At 38.9% G+C, this 25,389-nt stretch overlaps 1 protein-coding gene across 6 annotated transcripts in view; it reads right to left on the reverse strand.

Annotated features, from left to right (window-relative positions):
• ZNF704 (zinc finger protein 704) overlaps positions 1-25,389 on the reverse strand; it is a 104,930-nt gene that overhangs the window by 60,147 nt on the left and 19,394 nt on the right. For all 6 annotated transcript variants that reach the window (XR_006017460.1, XR_006017459.1, XR_006017458.1 and 3 more), the window contains exon 2: positions 24,541-24,788. Coding sequence is in view for 2 of the 6 variants with exons in the window: in XM_042036456.1 (XP_041892390.1) it covers positions 24,541-24,767 (227 nt within the window). In the remaining 4 variants the exon portion in view is untranslated. The remainder of the gene's footprint in view (positions 1-24,540; positions 24,789-25,389) is intronic.

Raw genomic sequence — 25,389 nt, forward strand, 5'->3', positions numbered from 1 at the left:
TACGCCTGCACTCTTGTTACTGTCCACAGAAACCTGGTCACAATAATTAGCAAAACACAAGACTAAACACCACCAGCAGGGTTAATTTTGGGCTTGCCTAAATTTAGGTATCCAGCATCTTTGAGATGCTCTAGCATATTCTCCTCTTCCCCCCAGAGTCATTAGCTGCTGCGTGAGTCACATCCAGAGCTCCCACAGGCATCTCAAACACCTCATGGCACCTAACATGGCACTGGATGTTTGTGTCTGGCCAACTCCATCTCCCACTTTGTGTTTTCTTCAGGGTAAGATGAACTGACCTCTAAGTCAACTGGCCTCTGTATTGAGGAGATATCCTGACCACAACAGCTTACACAAGACTTATATTCAATCCACTGAAAGGAAGATCCCATTCTTACTTAGTTTTTTCAGTATAGCAAAATAGTCCCAACTTTACATATGGAAAGGCAAAAGACCAAAGGAGTTTGCCTAGCATCAGCTACACCACCACAATCAGCTGGTGCTACCAATTCAGTAGTGAAACCAAGAGCAGATCCCCCTCCTTCATTACTCCTGGAACCAACAGCAGCCCCAAGAGCATTTCAAGGCAACTTTACAAAACAATTACTTAAGCTTTACTTCCACAACATCAAGGTGTGGGCTTGTCTCAAAACTTTTAAATCTGGGTAACAGGCTTATTTTTGCTTTTGTCTCTGAATGCAATGATTAAGTTCACCCCTGAGCACAGCTATACAAAACATGCTGTAAAATACTGGAAACTAAAAAGTGTTTATTGAAGATTATGTTTTTTTTACAGACGGACATGCTGGGTTGTTAATACTGAAGTCATTTTGAGTTCACCTCTAAATAAGTGTATTTTGGCACTGCTCCCATTTATGGTGTGAAATTAAAAGAGTACTATTTTGAAAGTATACAAGCTGGCATAGTATGCAATTTGTCTGTCACAGATAAAGTTGAATATAAGGAGGCCAGCACTTAAACTGCAAGTCTATTTCTCCAGACATTCCTAATGCTCCTTGAGTGGGAGAAGGACAGGGAGCACTAGCAGACTCCTAGCTGAAGCATTTTATAGGCACTGAAGAGCTGTTACCTGCTGCCCATGCTTCTAGAATATTTTCATGAAGTTAAAAAGCATTCTGCTGCTTCATCTGTTCAAGTTATAGACACTACAAGAATTATACCAAGTCCTTCCACACCTTCAGTAGCAGAAGTTTTTTAAAAACCTACCTGTAGTACTGTACACAGAAAATATTCTTTCCCTTCAGAGAAGAGGATAGCTAGTGCAGAATTGCCATGCTCTTAACAGGCTGCAGTAATTTTTAGAAAACAATCATTTTCTGACTGGGCCACTTTTTGGTGAACTGACTGACAAACCAGCTTGGCCATTGGACTGAGTTATTTCCCGTAGCAACAAGCCTTTTGAGTATAATTGCCCAGCAAATCATTCACCAGTTTCTTCACTTTTGGGACATTCAGACTCTCCCCAGACCCCAGACGAAAATCTGAAAGGGGGACACGGTGCTTTTAGAGCTTACTCAAACTCAACCTCTACTTTATTTTAGATTTCCCTGTATTTGTATTGCTTACTCTCCTACAGCCACCAAGACAGATGCATCTACAAGAAGCGGCTAAAGCACTTTACATCCGGAATGAATAATCCTGTAAAGCTGTTACAGACAACAGCAATAACAAGAGTTTAGAAGTACAGAAGTTCACCCCATCCTCATCTCAGAAGGCAGGTGTTGCACTAAGGGAGAAGGCAAAAGGTACCTACAAGAAACCCAAACAATACTGAAGACTTATCTTGCTTCTTAGAGAAGTCCTGAAGTATTTCCAGATGCTAGACACAATTCACCCTTTGAACATGACATCTCAACCTAGCATCTAAATCTTTAGAAAAATTTGTTAAAACGCATTTCTGAGGAGAATTTCAGTGAATCTAAGTATACAAATGCACTAACACCTCTAGCCTGCAGCCAGGCAGGAGGCAGCGTACAGCAGATGCAGTTCCCAGGTACTTTATCTGATTTTCAAATAGCTGCTCTGACCCATTTGCAAAATGGCATGGTCTCTGACAAACACCCAGGCTGGACTGTGAGACATTTTAGGAAGCTAGCTTCCTTTACAGTGGAAGCAGAATTGTAATTTTTTTTTTTTTTTGTGTACAGAAAGGCCTACCCTATCTTATATTAAACCCAGTCAAATTTCTTAAAATAGTGAAAGGCAAACCTATTTAATTCTCAGGTACTTTCTTATGGGTTATTTAAAAAAAAACCAACAAAACAAAAAAACCCAATTAGTCTTAACGTAGGCTCTAGAAATAGAAGACCATGCTTGTTTTTTTCTAAGAGCCCAAGTTTTATATTTAAACACCTATTAGAAATTAAAACCCAGTTATTGAGTGGAATAATACAGCTTTGCCAGCACTATACTGCATCTAAACAAGAAACATATATACATACACACATTAGGTCTACATATCCACCTACAACAAAAAGGCAACTCAGACTGCTGCTGAAAACTAGTAGTGCAAAAATGTTAAGGAGCAGGAATGGGGGGAGTAAAAAAAATAGCCTGCTTATCCTTTTGGGAATGGTATACATGCCATTCTCTAACAACACTGTGGAAGCAAAATAGAGAGTTCACTCTTTTGTTTTGCACTGATGCTTGTTTTTACTTAGTAGAAGCTCTCATAGGTCTTTAAATAATTCATAATGCAGTGCCTGTTGTTTAGTTCAAGGAGGGAGCCTGGAGAATGTTAATGAAACCAGAGATGAATTGGCACAGCTGTAAATCTGCAAGGCCCCTCCCCAATGAGCTCATCCCCTAGTAGTGCAAATTAGAATGACATCATGCTTGCAAACCGAGGATGCACTCACACTGCTCCGTCTCCTCCTCCCCACGCAGGATTTCTCCTACTTTTTCACACAGCTTTTTTCCACAGAAATATCATTATAGAGATATATGTAGGGAGAAGGAACAGAAACTGGAGGACCTGCATTAAAATCACGGGGTTTGTCCTCTTACATCTGTCACAGCTCCAGCACAGACAAGAAAGATACATCTTTCTATTTAGAGAAGAATGAAATTGTGTATTTATCAGTCCAGCTGAAAAAAATACTTAAAAAACATTAGAGACATGCCTTTGAGTAAGATCTACAAGTACTTTACAAAGTACCACTTCTACTTGCTTTCTTACAGAGCATGCAATCTGATGACCTTAGGATCACAAAAACACTCTCAAAACCAGGTCTCAAAGAGATATATTTGTAAAATAAAATGTTCATACAGCCATGCTGTTGGAATCTCTCATTTCTCTAACCCTGTTTCAATTAGTCATCAGATACTTAAGGAATGGATATAAAAGTATGCAACACAGATGAATAATCAGAACCTATTAGTAACAAGTAACAGACAAACTAAACAGTTAATAAAAAGCCCACAGACAGAAATAATGCTTGGGAAAGAAATGCTCCAGGAACAATTTTGATACTAACCTGCAGAAATCCAAGGTGTTTTCCTATTTGTCCATGAACAGAAAGGCCAGCTGCATTTGTTTACTCTTATGAATATGTCAGCCCAGGTCCATAACAAGCTCAGTAACTTCAGAAAGTACAGTAAGCATTAATATTAACAAGTTCATTTAGGTCTATTTCATACTTTTCAATAATTAAAGTTATTATTTACTGGAGAAGTTTATAAAATTACTGATTGCAGTAGAAATCCCAGCTCGGCTATCCGATGCAGTCAGCATACCACTCAATGAAACTAAATTGGAAACACCTCTCAGTCTCACAGCATCCACTGGGGTCTGGTAAACAGCCCACGCAAAGATCAGGTTTCTTTCTTCTCACTGAGTAAGGACATACTATATGAACTCCCATATGAGAATATAATGGGGAAGAAATACAATCTAGGGAAATCTTTAAACCCTATCATCACGTATTCCTCAGAAAACACACAAAAAGAATGTTTTCTGCAATTTTGAAATCTTACTTTTCCCGCCCTTTATAAAAGCTTTTATAACAAACAACTGAAGTCAACATACCCAAAGCAGTTTTAATATGTAGTTTTAATGTAGGTTTAACATGCAGTATCACCTGTCTTTTAGTCCAGATCAAAACCAACTCCCTGCTTCCTGTGAGAATGACAGAATGTGGCTGCAGGAGGTTTACAAGTTATATTTCCAAACTCCTGGATTTTCTGTGCTTCACGCTGTCTGTTGAACTATGCTCTGTAATATCCATAGTTTGGAGAAAAAAACCAGGCACACAGTGTATTCTCAGCGAAGTCTGAAGAGCTTTGCAGACAGCAATAGAGAGGAGAATTGAAACAGGACTCTGAAGGAAAACAGTATAGCTTTTTAAATGCACAGGAAAAATAGAAAATGAGAAGAAATCAAACACAGACAAGCTGCAAAAGCAGCACACTTGACAGTGATGAGGGATGCAGGGCAGCAGGATGCATCTAGAAGTCATTACCACATGGCCTAAGCCAAGATAAAAGACGCACCACAACACAAGAGGTCTCCCAGCCATGCAGGAATCATGGCTGCTCCTTGGGGAACACAACTGGGGTATTTTCAAAGTGATAGATATGCTTGAGAAGCACTTGTAAAAACAAAAGGAATTGGTTAGAGGTCACATGGAGAGGAGTTGCAAAGGGGCAAAGGACCATTACAGCCTGATACAACCTGCCTGGTGTGAAAGCAGAGGAGGAAAAAGGTCTAGCTCTAAGGTTAGAGGACTTTTTAGCTTAGAGAACTTCAGTACTACAACTTTGCATAGCATTCTTAGTGTCGAATACAGTGGTGTCATTCCTGGACTAGGACCTTTTTCAGGTACCAAAAGAAAAACAAAACTGAAGAGGTTCTTTGCTCAATAAACTGTGAACTAATTTTCCCATTAACAAGCAGGATACCTTGTTATTCCAAACTAATACAAGTCCCAATTACATTTTCAGGTATGAGATTAAGAAAACTAAAATACATACACCCAGAAAATAATAAATGCATTAACAAACCAATACTTTAGCTATAGCATTGCAAAGGTAAATGCTACTACATAACACCAAGTCCAAGCAAAGGACTGCAAGCACGCCATGGTTCTGCGTTCTCCCACTGGGGTTATCCATCAGGTGGAGCAGTTCAAAGCTTTCCTGGTAAGTGGCAGTAAAACATCAGACGCTCATTTCACAGGAGGGCACAGCAAGGCAAGGCCCGACCCCAACAGAGGTGCAATTTCTGTAGGACTTTGGGACATGTACAAACATGGGATGCCATAAAATAGTGCCTGCACAAACGCTTAGGCTCTTCCTTTAATTTCCTATTTCAAGGAATCCTGACTAGCCTTCCTATGTAAACAGCTGCACATTGATATGCCCAAGATTTCAGAAAGTAAGATTTCAGCAGAGGAAAAAAAAGCCAAAACATCCCTTCTGATCCAAATGCAGACTTTGAATCTTTGTAAACAGACTCTGTACTATGAAGAATTGTTTGGAAATCTCCCATGTTAGCATCAAAGTCTTTGGCAATTAAGCCCCCAGATCCAAATTCTGTAGCTTCATTCTACCACAGTTTGAAAAAACATACTTATCCTTCAATAATTACTCATAATGCCAAACAGCTTGTATGTCTCCCTTCTCCACACTCTCCCCCTGCCCGCAACCCCCAATTGGACGCTTGGAGTTAACCTGGACAAAGTCTAACTAGAAACTTTAGAAAGTTTAGATGAAACAACAGATTGTTTGATCTCTCTACGCTATTACTTTGCCCCAGAAGATGGTAACGAAATGTGTCAGTAATGCCTCTGCTTAAAAAAAGAAATTTTACATTTGTAATTCAGAAAAAAACCATTCAACCTAAGCTCTTCCTCATTTTGTTTCCATCTACACAAAATAAATATTTAATGCAATTTGGTGACTAATGGCAAAAAATTTTAGCCCTTAGTGCTTGACAAGCCTCTCCAAGCAAAAAAGAAGAGTTACAATATGGAAAAGTTCTACTGACATAGAAAACTTCTTATTTCTGTGGCTTTCAAAGGATGTACAGAATGACACCCACTTGGACAGTCAAAATGATACGTGCATTTTCATTACTTATTATTAATCTTTTTAAAATAATCTAATTCTGTAACAGTTATTCTGAAAATCTTTGGAATATAAAACATCTTTTCTGGGGACTGTGTACAGGCAAATGCAACTTATTTACGTTTTAAAGGATGGTTTAAAAAAACCTTCCAGAAGTACCATAATTGCATGCAAAACTTGCTTATGTGGCTTTTTTAATAATGGGATGTGTTAATTTACATTTCTTTGATCTGCATAACACAAGCTCAGAGCCAAGGACTGCTGCCAGTTTCTCGCAGGCACGGATCTAATCCGTAGGATGCAAGATGGGCAGGTGCACCAACACCAGCTGCAAAATAGAGTCCATGCCTAAAAACCAGAAGACAGAAAGCTGTGGTGTAACATCAGGCAGAAGTGACACTTTAAGGAATATCTAAAGATCTCTGGAAAGATCCGCTTGTGCAAGCCCCAGAAAATACACAGCTGGGTACAAGGAAAATATATACAGAATATGCAAGAAAAGGACTTTGGGATGAAATAACTTCAAGAAAGTTAATAGTAACTGAAGAAAGACTTCAAGAGCTATGATGGTTAGAAGTAAACAGAACAGAAGTAAACAAAAAAGAAGGATAACCAGCAAAGAAAGGACTATGTGCCAGGTGAGAGGTGGAAGCAAAATCATGGCTGAGAACATGATTTTCATCCCAATGCAGGTCCCAGTGGACTATGAAACACATCCAGATATGAAAATGGGAGGGAACAGATCCCCAGGGAACAAAACATGCAATCTGTAAAACAAAGCTTGAAGAGACATGGAGGCTCCAGCAGAGGTGCTAAAAATGCCAGTGGGCAGAGCAGAAGGACTCCCTGGCTAGTGCAGGGTTTCAGAAACCATCAGAAAAGACAAAATTGCACCTTCTCACCAGACATTTCATTTTTCTGCCTTTACAGTTTCTCTTCGATGTGCTAGTGAAGCATTATTAAATATCACTAATAAAAGAACAGAGAGAAAATCAGCTCAGTTCTTGTGTTTAAACAGGGAAAATCACCAGTTCACCAAAGCATAGCTCTACTCAATATGAAACACAGTCAAGTTACTGTTGGTTCTAAATATGCTTAGTCTCCAGCTAAAGATAAATAGAACCAGCATAACCAGGAAAAAGCTTTCTCTGCTCTTTTAAGCTCTGCATGTCCCTAACATCTGCTGTAAGAGAAGGTTCACATTGGTAAAATGCAGCTTTTCCTGTTTCAGTAAGATGAGGAAATACTCTGTTTGGGGGATCACCATTACTCCAAACTTAATATAATATCTGCTGCTAGATAAACAACTGCAGGACTAATACACCACTTCAGACCATCACATCAGTCATTAAACACAATGTTTTCTTTGGCTGATTTATCCCTGCTTCTTTCGTATAACAGCAGTCAGTCATGTTTCAAACACAATTTTGTTTTCCTTGGCTCAGAAGCTTCCATTATGTGGATTAAAAATGATGAGTTTATCTAACGAGATTAGAGTCTTTTAAGCATTTTCATGCTAGTCAATCCTTATGATGGGATGCTTAGTTTGGAGGGCCTAGCTGAACAAAAGCAAAGCACTGCAAGAGATCAGCAACATATGGTGTAAGAACCACTGATGCTGTAACAGAGCCACTTCTACCACTGTGACTGTGACTGACTTGTATTCTTCTGCAGCACTGTTTATTTATATATAAAGTATATATTTATATACACTTATAAAACATGCACACATGCTCTACACCCCATTTTAAGTCTCCCACTTCTAGTAATTCTCCACCTGGCTTAGGTTGATAAGCACATAACTGCTGAAAACAGTACCATGCTTTGAACCCTCCCACCTTATAGCAGCAGAGGAATCATCCAGCTCATTCCCGTGGCTTGAGCTGTGGAGAATATCAAACGCATGAACATGTATTTTCTTCCCCCAAAAAAGTACACTCTGCTCTTTACTTTTATATTTGGGTGAGGTGCAAAGGTTGGTATCATAGATGCTAAGCTCTTCATAAAGTAAGCTACAAGAAAAGAATGAATGATGCTTTTATACTTCTTTTAAATCTCAAGTACTATGAATCACACTCTTCTGTTTGAAGACCAATATGACTGCAAAATGGGCTTTAAACCAAATAAAAATATAAAAATCTCAGTTCTTCATTGCCAGACCACTGTTAAAATTTGCTGTTTAACACCTTGTCTGGACTGATCAGAGAGACTGGCAATAACCTAAAATTGCTATGGTGCAGCAGGACAGAGAGTCAGAATCTACCACCAAGGCTAGCAACTCCCTTGTGTCAATCTAGAACAATTAGCCCATCATTTTCAGAAAGTGGATGATTCACAGTTTGATAAACTCATGCACAAGTCTCACCACAAAATGCCTGGGAAACCGCAAGTCTGGATGCTCAGATGCTTCAAAACCACACTTTACATAACTCGTGTTAAACACCCAAATATAAAAGGTTTTAAATAAATAAATGACATTTTCAGAATACATGCTTTTGACCATCATTTGAATCTAAATATGAGAAAAGAAAAAGTAATTTAACATCTAGGAGAAACCAAGGACTTTTTCAAGGTCATTAGGCATACAAGGCAGGAAAGGCACAGGTTTTTTTTATAATAGTGTAAGATGTCACATGGAGCAGAAGGTATTCTGCTTTGTGTTTGGATCACAGGTTTTTCCCTATTTTTCAAGTCAACTTTGAGGCAGAATTTTGAACAATGGACCTTAGATGGGAAGTGTAAATGGGGCATAAAAGTCAGAAGGAGAAGCTGCCTGTTGGGAATTAGAAGGAGCGTAGGGCTGGCCATCAGGAAGTCCCCACTTCTAATCCTAGTGCAGCCCCTGCTTCACTGGGCTGCCACTTCCTCCTGCTGTACATCTTCTGATGCCTCTTGAACATCTTTAAAGTGGTTTTGCTTAGTGTTCTCAGTTCAGAGGATGTTAGTGTCTGTACAGCACTGAATCATAAAAATGCTGTACAAAGAGCTATTATTTTTACTGTCAGCAGAGTTGCTGTCCTGTACACACTGAAGCACTTTTTCCCTAAAACAATCATCTCTCTGTGCATGTCTGAAGTTCAGTTAAAAAGCAAAAAAATCACCTCTCCTAAATTACATAGCACATTAATTAGCGGTGCCGCAGTATGTAAGTACATAACTGCATGCAGACACGGACAAGGGAAAATAAATGGGAAGAGATTCACACCAAATGTAGTTAGTGAAGCAGCCGCTCTCAGAGCGATTAATTCCTGGATGACATGAGTTTCCACTGGATGATGTACTTGAAAATACCTGGGTAATGGTCCTTCACTTTTAACAGCGGGTCATCTGTTCAACCATTTCCACATCTAACTTCAACCCAATTCCTGCAGAAGACAATCAAAGTATTTTTGGGTGGGGGGAAGAGAAAACAGAAGTGACCCTTGAGACGCATCTAAACCAGAGACTTTTTGAATTCATGTTCACAAGGCTTTACAAAAATGCATGTATATTTATCTATACTATACACATATACATGCTTACATAAACGTATGCTTCATCAACACTGTTTTGCAATCTGGAGTTTGTCAAAACCTATCTAGGGCATCACTATTCAAACAAAGAGTAATCAAGTTTTAAAGCTGCACAGACGGATGGTTGCCAACTTCCCTGTTCCTTCGGAGTGTAAAACAATGCTTCTGCTTTATACCTGCTGTAAACAAACTGTGTTCAAAGCACTGAATCCTCAAAGCAAGCCTCCCTCACTCCAACAGCACTCTGCCATCGGTAGCCTACATACATTTTGGGGAACACAGAAGGAAGGAGGTGGGGGCAGAAAGAGCAGCTGAAGCATAATTAAGCATTATGAAAAAGAGACTACTCAGTTTAAATCGCAAAGCTAGCAGTGGCGATAAGACTATTGCTTTGCAAGTGAACAGATATGCCTTCTCTAAACTAGTTTTAGTGCTATTCTTTGGTGGATAAAAGTACTTTTCTTGGCTTCCAACCATACATGAACTACAGCAGATTGGGTCGGGTCCAAGTTGTGCCCATGCAATGCATCAGTGTGGAAAAACAAGTTCTGGATTCAGTTTTCAGAACAGGTTACTTCTATCAGCACAATAAAATGCCATCAATCTCACCTGGTTATTCTACTCACTAACCTCACACAAGTACTGAACCAGCTGTGGAGCTCCTCTAATCCTCTCCGCCACTATTTTACCTTCTGCGTTAAAACTGAAGAAAAAAGGCAGGGGGGAGAAAACAATAATAAGACCACAGAAAAGATAGCTGCTTAAAAGGCATGACCGACAAAAGTCCTCATGAACAACACAGAAACCACAGGCCTCTTTGGTTCCTGTTTGCGACATGCTCGAGGGTTTCTGCAACCGTGTGTTTCTGCTGACTGGCGCCAGTACCATTCCCATCCCACCCCATCCCAAACCCAACCCCCCAGCTTCCTGGAGGGTGCTTCAATCCCTTGCCCTTGGCAGAAAGCCAGAGCCTGAACATCTATAACACCATGAAAGGGGATGATCACCCATGGGATGCTCATTTTCAACCTTATTCATGCTACCTATATTAAATAGCAATTGGATAAAAGGTGTCTCTTTCACTATGTAAAATGATGGCAGAGAAAATAAATAAATAAATATAAAGAAGGGGTTGTCTTGCTCTCCATGCCCACTGGGGTATGGGGAAGAAGCAGTGCATGCAAATACAATGATGGAGGTTTTAGCTGTAATTGGAAAATATTATAGCAGAAAAAATATTTAAATCCTGGAACTGACTGCCCTTCTAAATGACGACCTGCCAACAGGTACAGACTTTGAAGAACAGATTAGACAAACAATTACCAAAAGGGGTAAATACTACTGATCTTGCAAGATCTGTATGTCCCATGGAGGATTATTAACCTATGGTTATTCTATTCCAATGCTATAAATCACATTATGCCAATATCTATCATATCTTCTAAATACATCTCTGAGACAACAGTATTTAAGCTACCAGTGTAGTAAGTGAGCATTTATTTGGCATAGATGATGATACAGGAAATGTGGCAATACACCAGAAATAAAATATGCAGTTATGCATATCCTAAGTGATAGAGTTCGGGCATATTTTTTGAGCAGAACATGGTCTGATTTTAAGGTTGTTAAAATCTGTTCAAATATTTTCCATTAAAATAACAACAATTCTCTCTATCAACAAGGCAAGGCTCCGCAGTAATGACAGCGCGTCCATTTCACCATCAAGATTAACACAAAGAGTTTTACTCTATGTACATATACACAGGTATGTTCCAAGGAAAGTCTTTCCTAATTACCACCTAGATTTCTGTAACGTCTTTGATCAATTCCGTAACCTTTCTCTGCAGTTTGGGTACTGCAGATGATGGTCAGACCTTGCTTTGACTGAAATCAACTAGGGAAGCTGCATGGCAGCAGAGTCCCTTTGCTTCAGCAGAGCAAGAGCAGCCCACTGTGTGTACACCCTGGCACTGCTCACTCCCATCTCCAGTCCCTGCCTTCCAGAGGGAGCTGCCCTACTGGGTTACAATGAACAACCCTTCCAGATAGCCTAAAAAAGGCTAAATTTTGTGTGCTGGGAGGAAGCAAGGTACCCTTAAGTGGGTAAAACATTATTTCCATAACAGATACCCACTCACATTTGTGAAGAACTGACAGACTGGCGGGCTCCTGTCATTGTCTAGAGATAACTCTGTGTGTTTTCTCTCAAGTATAGCGTTAACAAACCCAACTCATTAGACTTAGCAATATATACTCACAAAACTGGTTTAGGAACAGAGGAAATTAACTATGTGTTCATAATGGTTGTTCTCCAGGCTTCTGGCTGTCTATCTTTCACTTGGCTTATGGGGCTTGGTTTGGGATTTTGCGTTTGCCATTTTTTAGTTTGTTGTTTTTTGCATTTTTTTTGTTCTGTTTGTTTGTAGTTAGAAAGATAAGCTTCTTCAAAGTCTAGTGTTTTCTTTAGGTTGTACTGTTTACAGAAATGGGAAACAATTTGTTCCTCACTGCTTACATAAAGAAAATAATGTGCATTGTGGTTGTGGCCTCACCACAGGAGTTACTCAGCAAATTTTAATTATCCTGTTGGTGATTTAGTGTTGTGTAAAAACATATCCTAGCATGTATACACATCTGCCCTTGCTTATTAAAGTCTGTTGGCTTTGGCTAGCTCACAGACATGAAGATACTTCCTACCAACCAAAGCAGATTCGGAACTTTCGTCAGTTGTTCACTGTTCTCTCCCAAGTAAAAATTGGGTATAATCAGCTTATATACCAAATGCTGATAACTTCATGAAAATAGTAGTAAAAAAAAAGATGACTGGGTTCATGTATGTAATTAGCCAGATTGGCTTTTTCCCAGCTACTTCCTTCCCTCCATGAGCTTGCACAGCTCTCAGAAGCCTTCCTTCACAATATAGTGGGGCAGGGAAAGGATGCTCAGATATTTTCCAGGCACACAAATACACTTAGTGCATAATATGGGAACTATATAATTCCTTAATTAAGCATAATACAATTCATCCCATACACTGTTTATAGAATACACTGCAGAAGCATAAGATGATTTGAGGTGTATCTTTTGCAGTAGAAGAAAAATTTTTTCCTCACTGGAACTGAAGGGAATGCTTTAGAAGAGCAACTATGAAAAATGTCAAGTATCTCAAAGAAGGTGAGATTTGCAGAGCACCTTAAGTCACTGGTGGTCTTAAGGGATTGCTAGAGAAGAGGCATACCCACAGAAGGAACCTGGGGAAAACACGTGGGAGAAGGAAAATACACAGCAAAAGGTGGGAGGCTGTAGAGCACAGTGAGACAGATTTTACAAAGCAGGAGATTTTACAAAACATTCTAGGCCAGATGCTTTCTAAGTTCCTATGACATCAAGGCATATATTTAGCTCAGACAAGCTTTAATTTTAAAAAGCAGGTAAGAAAGGCAGAAACACACAGGATGGCTAAGTATTTGCTCCCAATATAGGAATGAACAGAAGGACAGCTTGTTTTTAGTTTTGAAGTCCGACTGAAGATTTTATCTTCCATATTTCCTGTTTCTGATACATTTGCAGCAAGTAAGCAAGCCACCCTTCTAAGACCACTGAGAGGCAAGTAACAACAGTCAACAGTACTTTAAAAGGTACTAGTGACATAGAAGTACTGTGATGAATTGCAGCCCTGTTATAAGGGTTGTATTTTACCAGGCACATATACTAGAAACTACCTAGGAGCCAGAGTCTCCTCAGCTGTACCCAAGCAGCCCCCTCCATCTGGGCGGGGGGGGGGGGATTTCAGTGAAATGAGGCCAACATCTACTGCTCTGAAGGCTTAGCTGCAACCATGACTGAGGGGCAGCAGTTGCAGAGACCTCAATCCTTGTCCCAGAGAAGGAAGCCACAGCCTGATGGGTAGCGCTGGCGGGTGGGACATCTACTGAGCCCTCATGTTTTCTTTCACAGCATCTCTATTTTTCCCTGGCTCTCAAATCCAACTCCTCACTGCAGAAATGCTGTCTCTCATACTCCTCTGCCATAATATTGACAGGCAAACTCAATTAACACTGTGAGCAGTTTGGATGTCTGCACAACAGGTTGCCAAAGAAACCATCCCAAGGGGAAAAAAAGACCAACCAAAGATAACTAAGAACATTTGTTGCATAATGTAATTCAAAGCTTCTATCTGCAGGACCAATACAAGACATGTTTATTATGTCTTAAATCAAGACGTGAAAGCTTGGTTTTTAACTGCTTTAATGCTAATGATTTATTATATGTGCAGTATGTATCTAGTTTGGTAAGACCCATATTATCCATCCAATGCAGATTTTCTCTTCAAGCTTCTTACTCAGATCAAAACATAATAAAATGACAAAATTGTGCATTCCACCAGCAAATAATTCCTTCAGAGATGAGCAAGAGAGTAATGTATCTTCCTTTGTAATACCCTGAATTTCTGCCAACATCATCATAAAATATATACAACAAAATACAGTAAGTTTAACCACAAGCCTTTTCATGTGACGTATTTTAAAGGGTTTTCAACATTGATTCCATCTTCACTACTGCTGTTATTGTTCCTGTGATCTAAAAGTACTCTAGATAGGCACTTGAAGTAGAAACATTAATTTAGAAAGATTAAATATCAGGAAGACATTTCTCAAGATACTAGAGATGAGCACACAAGTATGTCACCAAACAAATGCTTACCCCAATTTTAAATATATTTATGTGTGTGTGTGTGCATATACATCCATTAACGTATTATTTAACAGCTACTGTGTATTTACTGTGAGAACTATTCATCTGTCATCTTGGAGCCAGGGGCCCAGTGAACCCCATAAAAGCAACCACCATTATATAAAATAAGCAACACTGAGAAGCAAAAGATAACATAAACATTCCCCATACTAACAGCCTTTCTGTTAGAGAGAAGAGCAGAGAACAAATAATTTAGTCCAAGAGAACACTGACAAAGGTCCATGACTTCAGCATGCAGTTCTGAGGAGTTAAGCTAGGAAAGAGCAGCTAAAATATTCTTTCTAAATCATCACCACAGGCTTATAAGGAAGTGTCATCAAACCTTTTCTTCACAGACACTTTTCATTAGCAAGAAATATCAAAATAGGCCCAGCACACCCTCTTCATCATCTTTTCCCTCCTCATGCAGCCAAGCGAGGAATCTCCTCACACCAAGCCATCAGGTGACAGTGCAGTAGCATGTGTATAGGAAAGTACTAAGCACCTTTTTTTACCACCTTACATCACTGACTGCCTTCAAGGGAGGAACCAATTGGAAATACACAGTGAAAACAAAAGAGATGATCCAAATTAACATACACAGCAGGGAGCATAAGCTTGGGAACACAGCTGGGATGAAGAATGTCCTTCACATACAGAATTAAGACTACGAAGTATTTAACAGAGGTTTTCCTGGGGAAAGCATTACCTAAACACATGCATTATAAAGCTGATGATAACGACAGTACATCTGCTATTCTTCGAAATATCACCCTCTGTTCTTCCTCAAACAAACAGCCATAACATTAAGTTTTGGGTAACAAACCAAATCAAATGAGGAGCAACAGTTACAACAGCTTACAATATAAGAATAACTTACTAAAAGCATCAATTGGCTGTTGACTCCATTTACCATCTGGAATACTGCCAAATTATTATCAAAAAATACATGTGTCAAGAGAGCAGCAGCCTCAGTGCAGTATGCTGGTGTTGATGCTGCAGAGGACAACTATTTCCATAAGATAGCGCAGCTCAGTTGTCCAGCCATATGCAGGCTTCTGGTAGGCCCCCAGAGAGAAGGAAGGACAACACTCAGATACCTAGAATTTGGTAAAATGTGTAATTAAGGAAATACTCTGCTACTGTACTTTGGCAATTTTATTTTGTACTTTTCCCTCAGTTCCCCAAGAAGGCTATCACATATGCAGCCACTAAGAAAAAATGTTTTATCCCAAAATGAGAACAAACAAATGTTGCTAAACACTGGTTTTATACAGAGTGTAAACATATATTTGCTTGGGAATGTTACATATTTTTAGCAAAATATTTAATTTTTATTCTATTGGTGGAAGAGCAAAGAAGCAAAGTACTTTGGGATGTACCTTCTCTGCCGGGACAACCAGTAGCAGAAGCTCAAATTCTAAGCACAGTTTCCCCCAAAGATGCTACTACCTCTGTTCTGGTCACTGGGTACTAAGTACAGATGGGCCAAGGTCACAGTATCAGATCACCTGCAGGAATTCTTATGGCAGAATTTAAAATAGAGACACACGCAAAATTGCAAAGCTATTTATGTATTGAATTTGACTATCACACTTGAAGAACAAAAACTGTTTTTTATTGTTGGCTCAAGAAAACTGTGATCAGGTTAAACTTTTGGAAGCTTCCAAAGAGCAGCTGTTTATCCAGGTATGGAGCAAGGTTTTCCACATGTAGTACAGGTGTGGTACAATACCATGTTACCGAGTGCTGCTTCAGTAACAAAATCAGATGGTATCTTTTTTGAAAGACTATCACCTGATCAAAACTTGTAAAGGCTTCATGCAGGCCTTGAGTATCTAGCATCACTTCTGTTCCACCATGTTCTCAAAATGATCAGAGATTTGAGATGGAGGAGTTAGAGATTATATTAAACCATGCAGATTAGTGAAACCACAAGAAGATGGGTTCTGTTTCAAACAAAAATAGCCCTTCTGTAAAATCTAATTTACATACATATCCTAATCTAGATACTGGTATTTTAAAGTGATTAAGTGCTCCCTTCTTTGACAACACCCTTATTGTCACAAAACCTGAAGTAGTAATAGGCAAAACAGGTGTCTGATGCATATAAATAATCATATAAATATTTCTTATAGTTATTAATAAAAGACATCTTAAAATAGCCTTTCTTCTATACAAACCACTTATACAGCTTATATACTACATGAATAAGAGCCACAGGAGTTTCACTGTAGTGCAGTTGTCTTAGGGATACAAACAAAATACTTCTAACTCCCTGTACACATAATGCAAGCATATTAGTATAAATGGAGAAAAGGAACACTTTCTATCTCCTTTTTTAAAAATGTGTAAAATGAACGTTTTCATGCATATGATGCTAAACGAGTTAAGACAAAAACTTCTAAAAACATTTTACGAATAACTGTCAGTGATACGACTTCTCTCAGAAATGGAGGCTTTGTGTCTGTGATGACCTCAGTGATACAATACCACTGAAGAAACAAGAATATTTTAATTTTACAGGATTTAAATAAAATTATAGCTATGAACAGAGCCATGATGTGTGTAATCTGTGTAACCATATACACAGTAGCCCATTCTTGCACGTTTTTCACAGATATGCAAGTTACAAACCATGTACCCATTAACTTTTTTCTTTTTCTCAGCACAGATGGCATTTCAAGAGGAATATTTTGTGCCACAGCTAACACAAACCACAAAGAAATTACTCTTATTGAATATTGCCTGCTGTTGAAGAGTGTTTTGAAATTACACTCCATTTTTTAAGGGAACTGAAGAGCTGAGAACAAGCCGTGCATTCACATCAATGGCTAACAGAGAGAGCAGCAGTGCTGACTGAATGCAGCTCTTCACAAACCAGTGCCTAATGGACACTGCAGATTAGGGACACATTTTTCCTCTGTGCCACTTTTGAGGAATTCATTGAAATTTGCTTCATAATGAGATCACGGTCTGTTGGCAACTTCCATCACACAAATAAAATTATGTAGCCTTTTGTACTGGCTACCAGTGGAAGAAGATTTTTAAGAGTAGTAGTTATACTTTGACAGATGAAGACCAATCTTCAAAGCAGTGCTTTGAATACAGTATTTCCTAAAGAAATGGAAAACGTATTTCTATGTGTATATATGCACATACACAAGCAAAGCCTCCATCTGAAAACAATAATTACCTAAAATAATACAGACTCCAACGTCAGGCAGTAGAACAACTTAGCTTTACGACACTTAACTGTACAATCAAATTTTCACACATTTTATTTTTCACTGGGTAGCAAGTCCACAGTTAAAAAAAATTGAAACTAACACTGGCCATAAATCCAGATGGCTAAAGTCACCAGCTGGTGTTAAAAATCCCTCTTCTAACATTAATACTATGGAAATCTAGGAACAATGAATTAAGAGGTCTGTGTGACGACAAGGTGCTATAAAAGGTCCCACCAGAGTAACTTTTTCATGAGAAGTAAGCTTCATCTGTATCCTTGTTAGGTCTGTCACTCTTAAATCACATCCTGCTCTCACAGCATCAATTACGGTAAACCAGGCTCAAACCCCACAATCACACATAGTTGCCATTATGCTCCACTGTGTGAGAATTACTATCAAATATAAAACATTAAAACTAAAGAACAGCAAAAGCACGTTTCTTTATCCAGGAGATTAATATTCCTTCTGCTTCAAACATTACTGGAAAAAAATACCTCAAGAAAAATGTTAACTAATCCAAAATTTGTGCTTTAACAAGAAAATAACATTGGCAAAATCCTGCTGGATGGGCCATCCAGCATATCCAAGACAAGTGATGAAAGAATAAATTGTACTGGTCACATCAACGGTTCCTCTAGAAGCTACAGCTGATTTGAACATGATGGCTGCGGGGATGTCAGTAACACAGACAAGTATGAAGTATCTTTTAAGTGTCAAATCTGCACACAGCACAGCACAAAGGAGAGAAATGGGAAAACTGACAAAGGTCCACTGAAAAATAAAGATACATTATGCACAATTTCAGAGCAAACTTTTCTACAGCTGGGAATGCTACATCTCTTTCAACAATCCTATCCAGCATATTGCTGTGGCTCTCTGGCAGTGGGGACTTCTGAACAGTAATGCCTGAGTCCATACCACCAACTATGAAATACAAGCTTATTTATATCAAGCTCAACCACTCCAGTGGTAAGCCACACTTAAAATGGGACAACCCTGATCTGCTTCCCAGCATGCTTGAGACTTGATGCAACTCACCACTTGAAAGGTGAGCTTCCAACAGTTCACAAGCTGTCAGGGATGCTGTCATCTGTCTCAACATCATGAGAAGCTGGTTCAGCTATCATGGCAACAAACACTACACACACTCAGGCAACTAACCTGCAGACGGCCTTCCAGATGAGCAAGGTGACTTTTGGAGCTGTGGTTTGGCTCTGTGGTAACTACCTGCAGAGTTTTTATTTGCAATTTAATCGACCGTTTTCAAAGAAGTTTCTGCTACATGGCTTTTGCATACTGCAGGCAGATAAAAGGCAGCCAGAGCTCAAAGGATATCTACAGTCCTTCTAGAATGCAAAGGAAATGTAGCACTAGGAAACAGCATCAAGAAATACATAGGTTTTTACATCAAAATATGCTAACAGACTCATTCTCTGATTGCTCTTTGGATAAGACTCTTTTTCCCATTAACAGTTTGATCCTAGAAGGCACTACACCATTTTGTAGCAGACCATGACAAGCAGTTTACCATCAATATTAAACATAATCAAGCTCTACCGACTGATTGAGTAAAATTCAATCAAGCAGCACACATATTTAACTAAACAAGTGTAGCAAACAAAGCAACAATTTGCTCCTTCAATAATTAGCTGGTGCATATATTTGGAGAAACTACTTTTAAATGCATGGTATTGCCAACTATCAGAATTTTCACAGAAGCTCTGAAATATGGGAATGACACTGGGAGTAGTTTTTGTAATACAAAAACAACTGTTATCAAAGTTTCTAACTAGCATGAATGTACAGAAAATGAGACTTAAGAAACAGGAGCACACAACCTACAGGACTGTGAAAAAACAGGAGAAAACATCACACCTCCATGAAAAGCTGTTGGGCTAGCAGGGAAACTTAGAGGGCTCAGAAGCTTACAGAGCTACAGTCAGTAAATCTGAAGCACAGCCTGGTTTCTGGGCCTTTTGTTTTCACCCAGTTAGACTGAAAATCCTCAGCAGCCAACAAATAGTTGATGCCCTCTGAAGCTGCCCCATCAATCCCCTCAGTGAAAATTGTGAGAGATACAGGAAAGAAGCTCCCCCAAGAGAACTGAGGACAAGTCTAAAACAGATGGAGAATCGTAACAGAAGACAGTCTCTGAATAAACACTACCTCTGGATAAACAGAAAAGCACAACTTCATTGTCAGGTTCTTCCCTCTACAAGCAGATTGGAAGTCCTTCCAGAGAGGTTATTATAGTTAAGCAGATACTGCTTTTGATCTTGAAGTCAGGCTCCTGGAGAGTTGTGGCTATGAAAATATGCAAATGTTTCCACTGGAATGCATAGTGCATAATCAATCATGCCCAGCAGGCCTTACAGATCAACAACACACTCTAATCAGAAGGCTGCCCAGAGCTATGTTCCTGGAGAGACCAGGCAAGAAAATAATTTAGGGATGAAAATACATCACCATCTGTACTATTTCTTTATAATGATGGTCAGGAAACATGGCTGAAATTAATTTTACCCCAGCTTTCTGTAGCTATTCTACAAAGACCTAAAGAGACAATGTTGGAGAGAATTCCTAGGGATATTTCATTTACTTTATTTCAATTATTTCATACATTTTTCCATTAAATTATAAACTAATTAGTAGATAAAATATAGGTACAGGAATAGAAATTAATTTCACAGCAATAGAGCAGCTTTTTTAATGTAAAAGCATCAGAAGATAGAAAGATCCAATATATTACTGTCATGGCAAATGTCACTGCTTAACAGCAGTGAAACAGAAGAGCACAGCAACTAGAATTTATTGCACAATAACTATTTTAACACTATAAGGAAGTGTTTAAGCAGCTGACGATAGGCTGTGGCTTGTCCCCTAGGAGCACAAACTATGTAGAAGAAGTTAGGCAGTTAGAAAATTTATCTTTTGTTCTTTTCTTCAGAGGCAACAGAGTACAGGAGGACTGGGGAAAAGGAGAATGATGTATCAAGAGGATAATACAAATTTCACAATATTTTGAGGTCATCTAGCAGAAGATTAACAAAAGAAAATCTATTTATTTATTCAAATGCTCCTACCCATCAGAGGGGTAGAAGTGATGCCTGCCTAGTGCCTCCTGGAACACCTGAAAAGACCTCCTCTGACATGAATGCATTTAAATTCTGAAGGGTTTCCAGCTACCATTGGTCAAAACACTCCAGTCTTAAATGGCCTTTAAACACCACCACCATTTTCAGACATTTATTCTCACACTTCACTCAAAAAAAGGAAACTTCATTCCCTGCTCTCCACCACCCACCCTCCTATCCTCATTCTTCCAAGAGGTAGAAACCATTCCCTGTGTACCTGGCTTGCACTAGGTCACACCCACTGTATCAGCAGTCCAGGCTCTTTCATGTCTTCCTTATTGACGTGCTTTGGTACCATGGCTGCATGATGGTAAGTAACTGAAGAAAATAGAAATGAGCAAGAAGGCCCTGTTAACTTCCACACCTCTGCCTACTGGGGACGTCATCTGATTACACTTGACCTCTACAGACATAGCTACCTGAAATACTTGCAGACCTGGGCTTGCTTCTGCCCACCAGACAAGGTGATTAGTCCCATAGTAATACCACTCTCTTTTGACAAAATGGCCTTTCACTACTCAGATCCATGGGTCTGGCTGTGTTTGACTGCTGCTGTTTGAAGTGGAGATCAACTGAAAGTGTATTTTTCTCTCTTCTACAGATAACATCTCAATTCTCAAAGATAATTGCAGTTCAAAGCCAGACCTCTTTTCCCAAGAAGGATGCAGTCCTTTATGCATCAAAACTGACAATAAATTCAATATTTAAAGGAAAAATAAAGAATTCAAGTTTCCTCATTATATCAAACAATTCATTTGCTCAAGCTGAACAGTTTCATTTATGCTTATCTGCATTTCAGAAGAAGGAACACTATTTAGCTCAGATAAATTTTGTTCAAAATGAACAAATGAAGAAATCTGAAAAGGGAAAGAATGAATGCTGTTAGGTCTCATTTCATTTTCCGCATTCCAAAACCAAAAATGATTACAAAAAGGTCACGATCTCCTCCTGTCTTAATCCAAAAGACACTTCCAGTACAGGACCTAACATAGAGAGAAAGGTCTGTAGTATCGTCACAAGATGAAACAGAAAATGTAAACAATGAACTTAAAAATTCTGCATGCAATAAAATACTTCTTTCAAGTCTGCACTTAGCCTGACACCATTACTTTAAAGAGTTGCCCTATGAAGCACCTCGAATATGTTGTGACTTTGACAATGAAGACACCTTTGTGCAGCAGGGACCCCAGCTCAGGTCCTTCTTCCAAGTTCAACAGCAGAAGCCCACACCTGCCCACACCTACCAGGCTCCAGTTATGTGTGTAACCTCTGAGCTATTAATTAGTGTGGATCTAACACTTCTCCCTAGATATTACTGAAAAGTAAAACTCTGAAGCGTCACTTCTTCCATTGGTTTCCCACTCTCCTGCATGTGCACATCAGATGTCCACAGTTACATCTAATTTCCATGCACCCGACTACCAATTACACAGAACACTAGGACTCAGTTAAGATATTTTTGATTTCTAAAATTTCAGAGTCAATAAGCAATAATGAAAGCCCTGAAGCAGAATGCCTCAAAGAAACTGATGTTTTGCTGAACTGTTGGCTATTTTAGATACAGTGCCTCACAAAGATTTCCATTCCTATTCACTGAGATCCTTAAAAACAGCTAAGAAGGAATGGCCTTTGTTGCATTTTGTGGTCAAAGTGAAGTATATTTATCCATCTCTTAACAGCTCTTTTACAAACACTTTTTCAGACCTCTTTTGGACATACTCATATGCCCCTGTTAATAATGAATCTGAAGCTATGATAAACTTCTGTCTCAAAATTACTTAAATATTGTCTTGGGTTTAGTTGGATACTGCAAAATTTAATGTTATCTTTCACTTCGGCATCTGAAGTGAAATGGGTAACCTTCTCAGTTCTACTAAGATTTTAAAACAAAAAAAATAGCAAGTTTCACTTTCATAGCACTTTCCTACTTTTTTTTTTTTTTAAAGAGGGTGTATGTAGCAATAAGAAATTAAGACCATACTAAAGCCCTTGTTTGTCCCACGTACTTGTATGTATTATCTAATTAATTCAACACGACCTTCCACAACTGGGTATAACAAATTTGCGAAGGCGGGTGGATTTTCTCATCAGAAGAGAGGACAGTTGACCCAGTAAGTCCTGCCAGGAGACAAAGAGGAATTCACCTCTGGGGAACATGCAACTTTCTCAGCACAGTCCTAGACAGAAGACTGGAAGGGGCCTAGAAAGAGGCAAAAAAGTTTAAATGCATGGAGTCTTCTTGGAGAACGTGACTTAAACTGTGCTGCTGAGGAAGAGACACTGGGTGCTCCCCTTCATTACAGCAGCAAATATTTAGGAATATCTCCAAGCAAAAGTTTAAGTGTTCTTCCCATCAGTTGTGGACAAACGGCCCAATAATTCACCTCAGCTTCAAAGCAAAACTTGAGTTTCACTGGAAATATGTAGCAAGAATGACTGAAATGTTTATTATGCTATTGAACATAAACTCCAGGTTTCTTTCCCTACTTCATTCTTTAATTCTGCTAATGCAGGAGCTCAACCTGCATGTCTGAAAACACACAACAACATAATACAGTAATTTTTATGTTCCCAACAAAATACATGCAGAAGGAAAGAACAACTTTAGAAGACACCTTTGTAAATGAACTTATTTCCTACCATCTTAAGTATCCTGTGCTCACAACTGGTGTCACAATTAGCCTAAAGAAAGCATTAAACATGTTTATTCATCCTCTTTTCCAGCTCACTGGGGAAAAAATATCCATCCCTCCAAGCAAAGATGATCTTGTACCTATAGAAAATGGGAGCTCAACTACTACTTCAAGTGGATTATCTGCATGAAGACACACAAAAATGCACTTAAACCCTGTACCTTAGCTGCCTGAGTTGTTAAATGGAAATGCTAACATAGTTTGAGCAGAAGGTTAGCCTAGGTGACTTCCTGAGGTCCCTCCTGACCTACATTTTCTCATGATCCTATTTGCTTTGAGACACACAGGATGAATGAGAAGGGCACTCAGACATTACAGGGTTGATTACTAGTGAAAATCTCAAATAAGTATCCTCACATTTTCAAGGTTTTAAAAGCTTTTTACTACATATATAGGAGGGAACACGCCATAAAAATGCTCCTGGACTCAGTGCAAGTGACATCTATGACAGCCAGAGAAAAACAAGTCATCCTGTTTTGGATGATGTGGTAGAACCTGCTGGTTACACTGGTTTTCAGAAAGCCAACAAACCAAAAAACTAAACATCTGTTTTGACTACAAAATAAGTGGCATCATAAACTTGAGAGGCCTCTCACTGAATTTTGTGCAAGTAAATTTACCAGGCAGGTTAAGCAGAAATCTTTATAGACAGACTGATGCTAACATGAAAAAGAAAAAGCACGTGTCATCTTGTAACACAGAATACCCAATGAGTATAAAGTGTCTGCAAGTATGACAGTAAAAAAATTTGAAAAATAAATTTTTAGCAGGTAAGATGATTCTGTGTCTAATTTAGAAGATTACTTCTCAGGGTGAAGCTGAGTCAACAATCTCTTCCTCTGAAGACACATCCTCTTCTCCAAGTATCTCACCTGCAGCACATTGTAAAAGCAAAAACAATGCAAAAGCAATACAAAGTCCTACTCTGAAGATGGCCTCATTTTCTGCTACTAATACTTTTCATTTCCTAGCAGGTCTCTCAAATAGGAAGGTTGTGATTGACTTTGGACTGCCTGGGCACAAACACCAGTCTCAGCAGTTCATAGCTGTTTACCAAACTTGTATCTAATATCCCATTAAAAAAATGGCAGGGGACAAAAAGGAATAAAGCTTTAAACAAAACACAACAAAAAAATCCAACTCTCCTTACCTTGCTGGAGGCACATCAATATTTGAAGAAACAACCTTGCGCTTCTGTTCCAGAAGACAAACAGAACGAGTGTTTTCCTTTTCATACTCAGGAGCTCTGTTTAGTTTTTTGGTCTCTGCTGTTTTTAAATCTTCCTCCTTTGTGGTGAACAGGAGAAACTGTTGGTCTGGCAGTTTTCGACTGATGTCACTTTTTACATCCTCCTGTTGAAATGCAGGGAAGGTCATTTCACGCTTGATGTTGGCTGCCTGAAAGATTGAAAGCAATTATTAAATTTTTTTTCTAATTCTCCTAAAATGGGAAACAACCCAATACCCACAGGCATTACTTCTAATTAATTATTTGAATGAGTGAATACCATTTATTTGTTCTTCATAAATTCTGAAACTGCTATTCATTTCTCAACAATGTTGAGGACTATCCAGGAAAATAAGCAATTCTTGTCCATTTGATAAAGCTATCAACCTCGTTATGTCAAATCCAAAAGGTATTTGCATTAGAATGTTGGAAACCAGATTAAAAACAAAGTATCTTTAATATACGTACATCTGTGCTGCATAGCTATGCAAAAGAAATCCTAGCTGCCCTCCTCCTAAAATTCCAGAAAAAAAAAAAAAATCAGTATTTTTCCAATTAAACATAACCAAGAAACTAAAGCGCTTCCTACAGCAACATACTGGATTCTTTTACAGCTGTATTTGTAAGTGAGGGTTTTTCCAGGAGCAGAAAAATAATTTGCTATGATCCAACTCCTCTGCCAGAAGGCAAAGGGGAGCAAGTGATGCTGGCAGCATCTCTGTGAGGAGCCCGTCCAGCAATGACGAGCAGGGACACACCCAGGAGAAGTGC

The sequence above is a fragment of the Corvus kubaryi genome, unplaced genomic scaffold, assembly GCF_017639235.1.
Source record: "Corvus kubaryi isolate FWS band 111438036 unplaced genomic scaffold, C.kubaryi_AGA036_p1.0 37385, whole genome shotgun sequence".
Taxonomy (NCBI): Eukaryota; Metazoa; Chordata; class Aves; order Passeriformes; family Corvidae; genus Corvus; species Corvus kubaryi.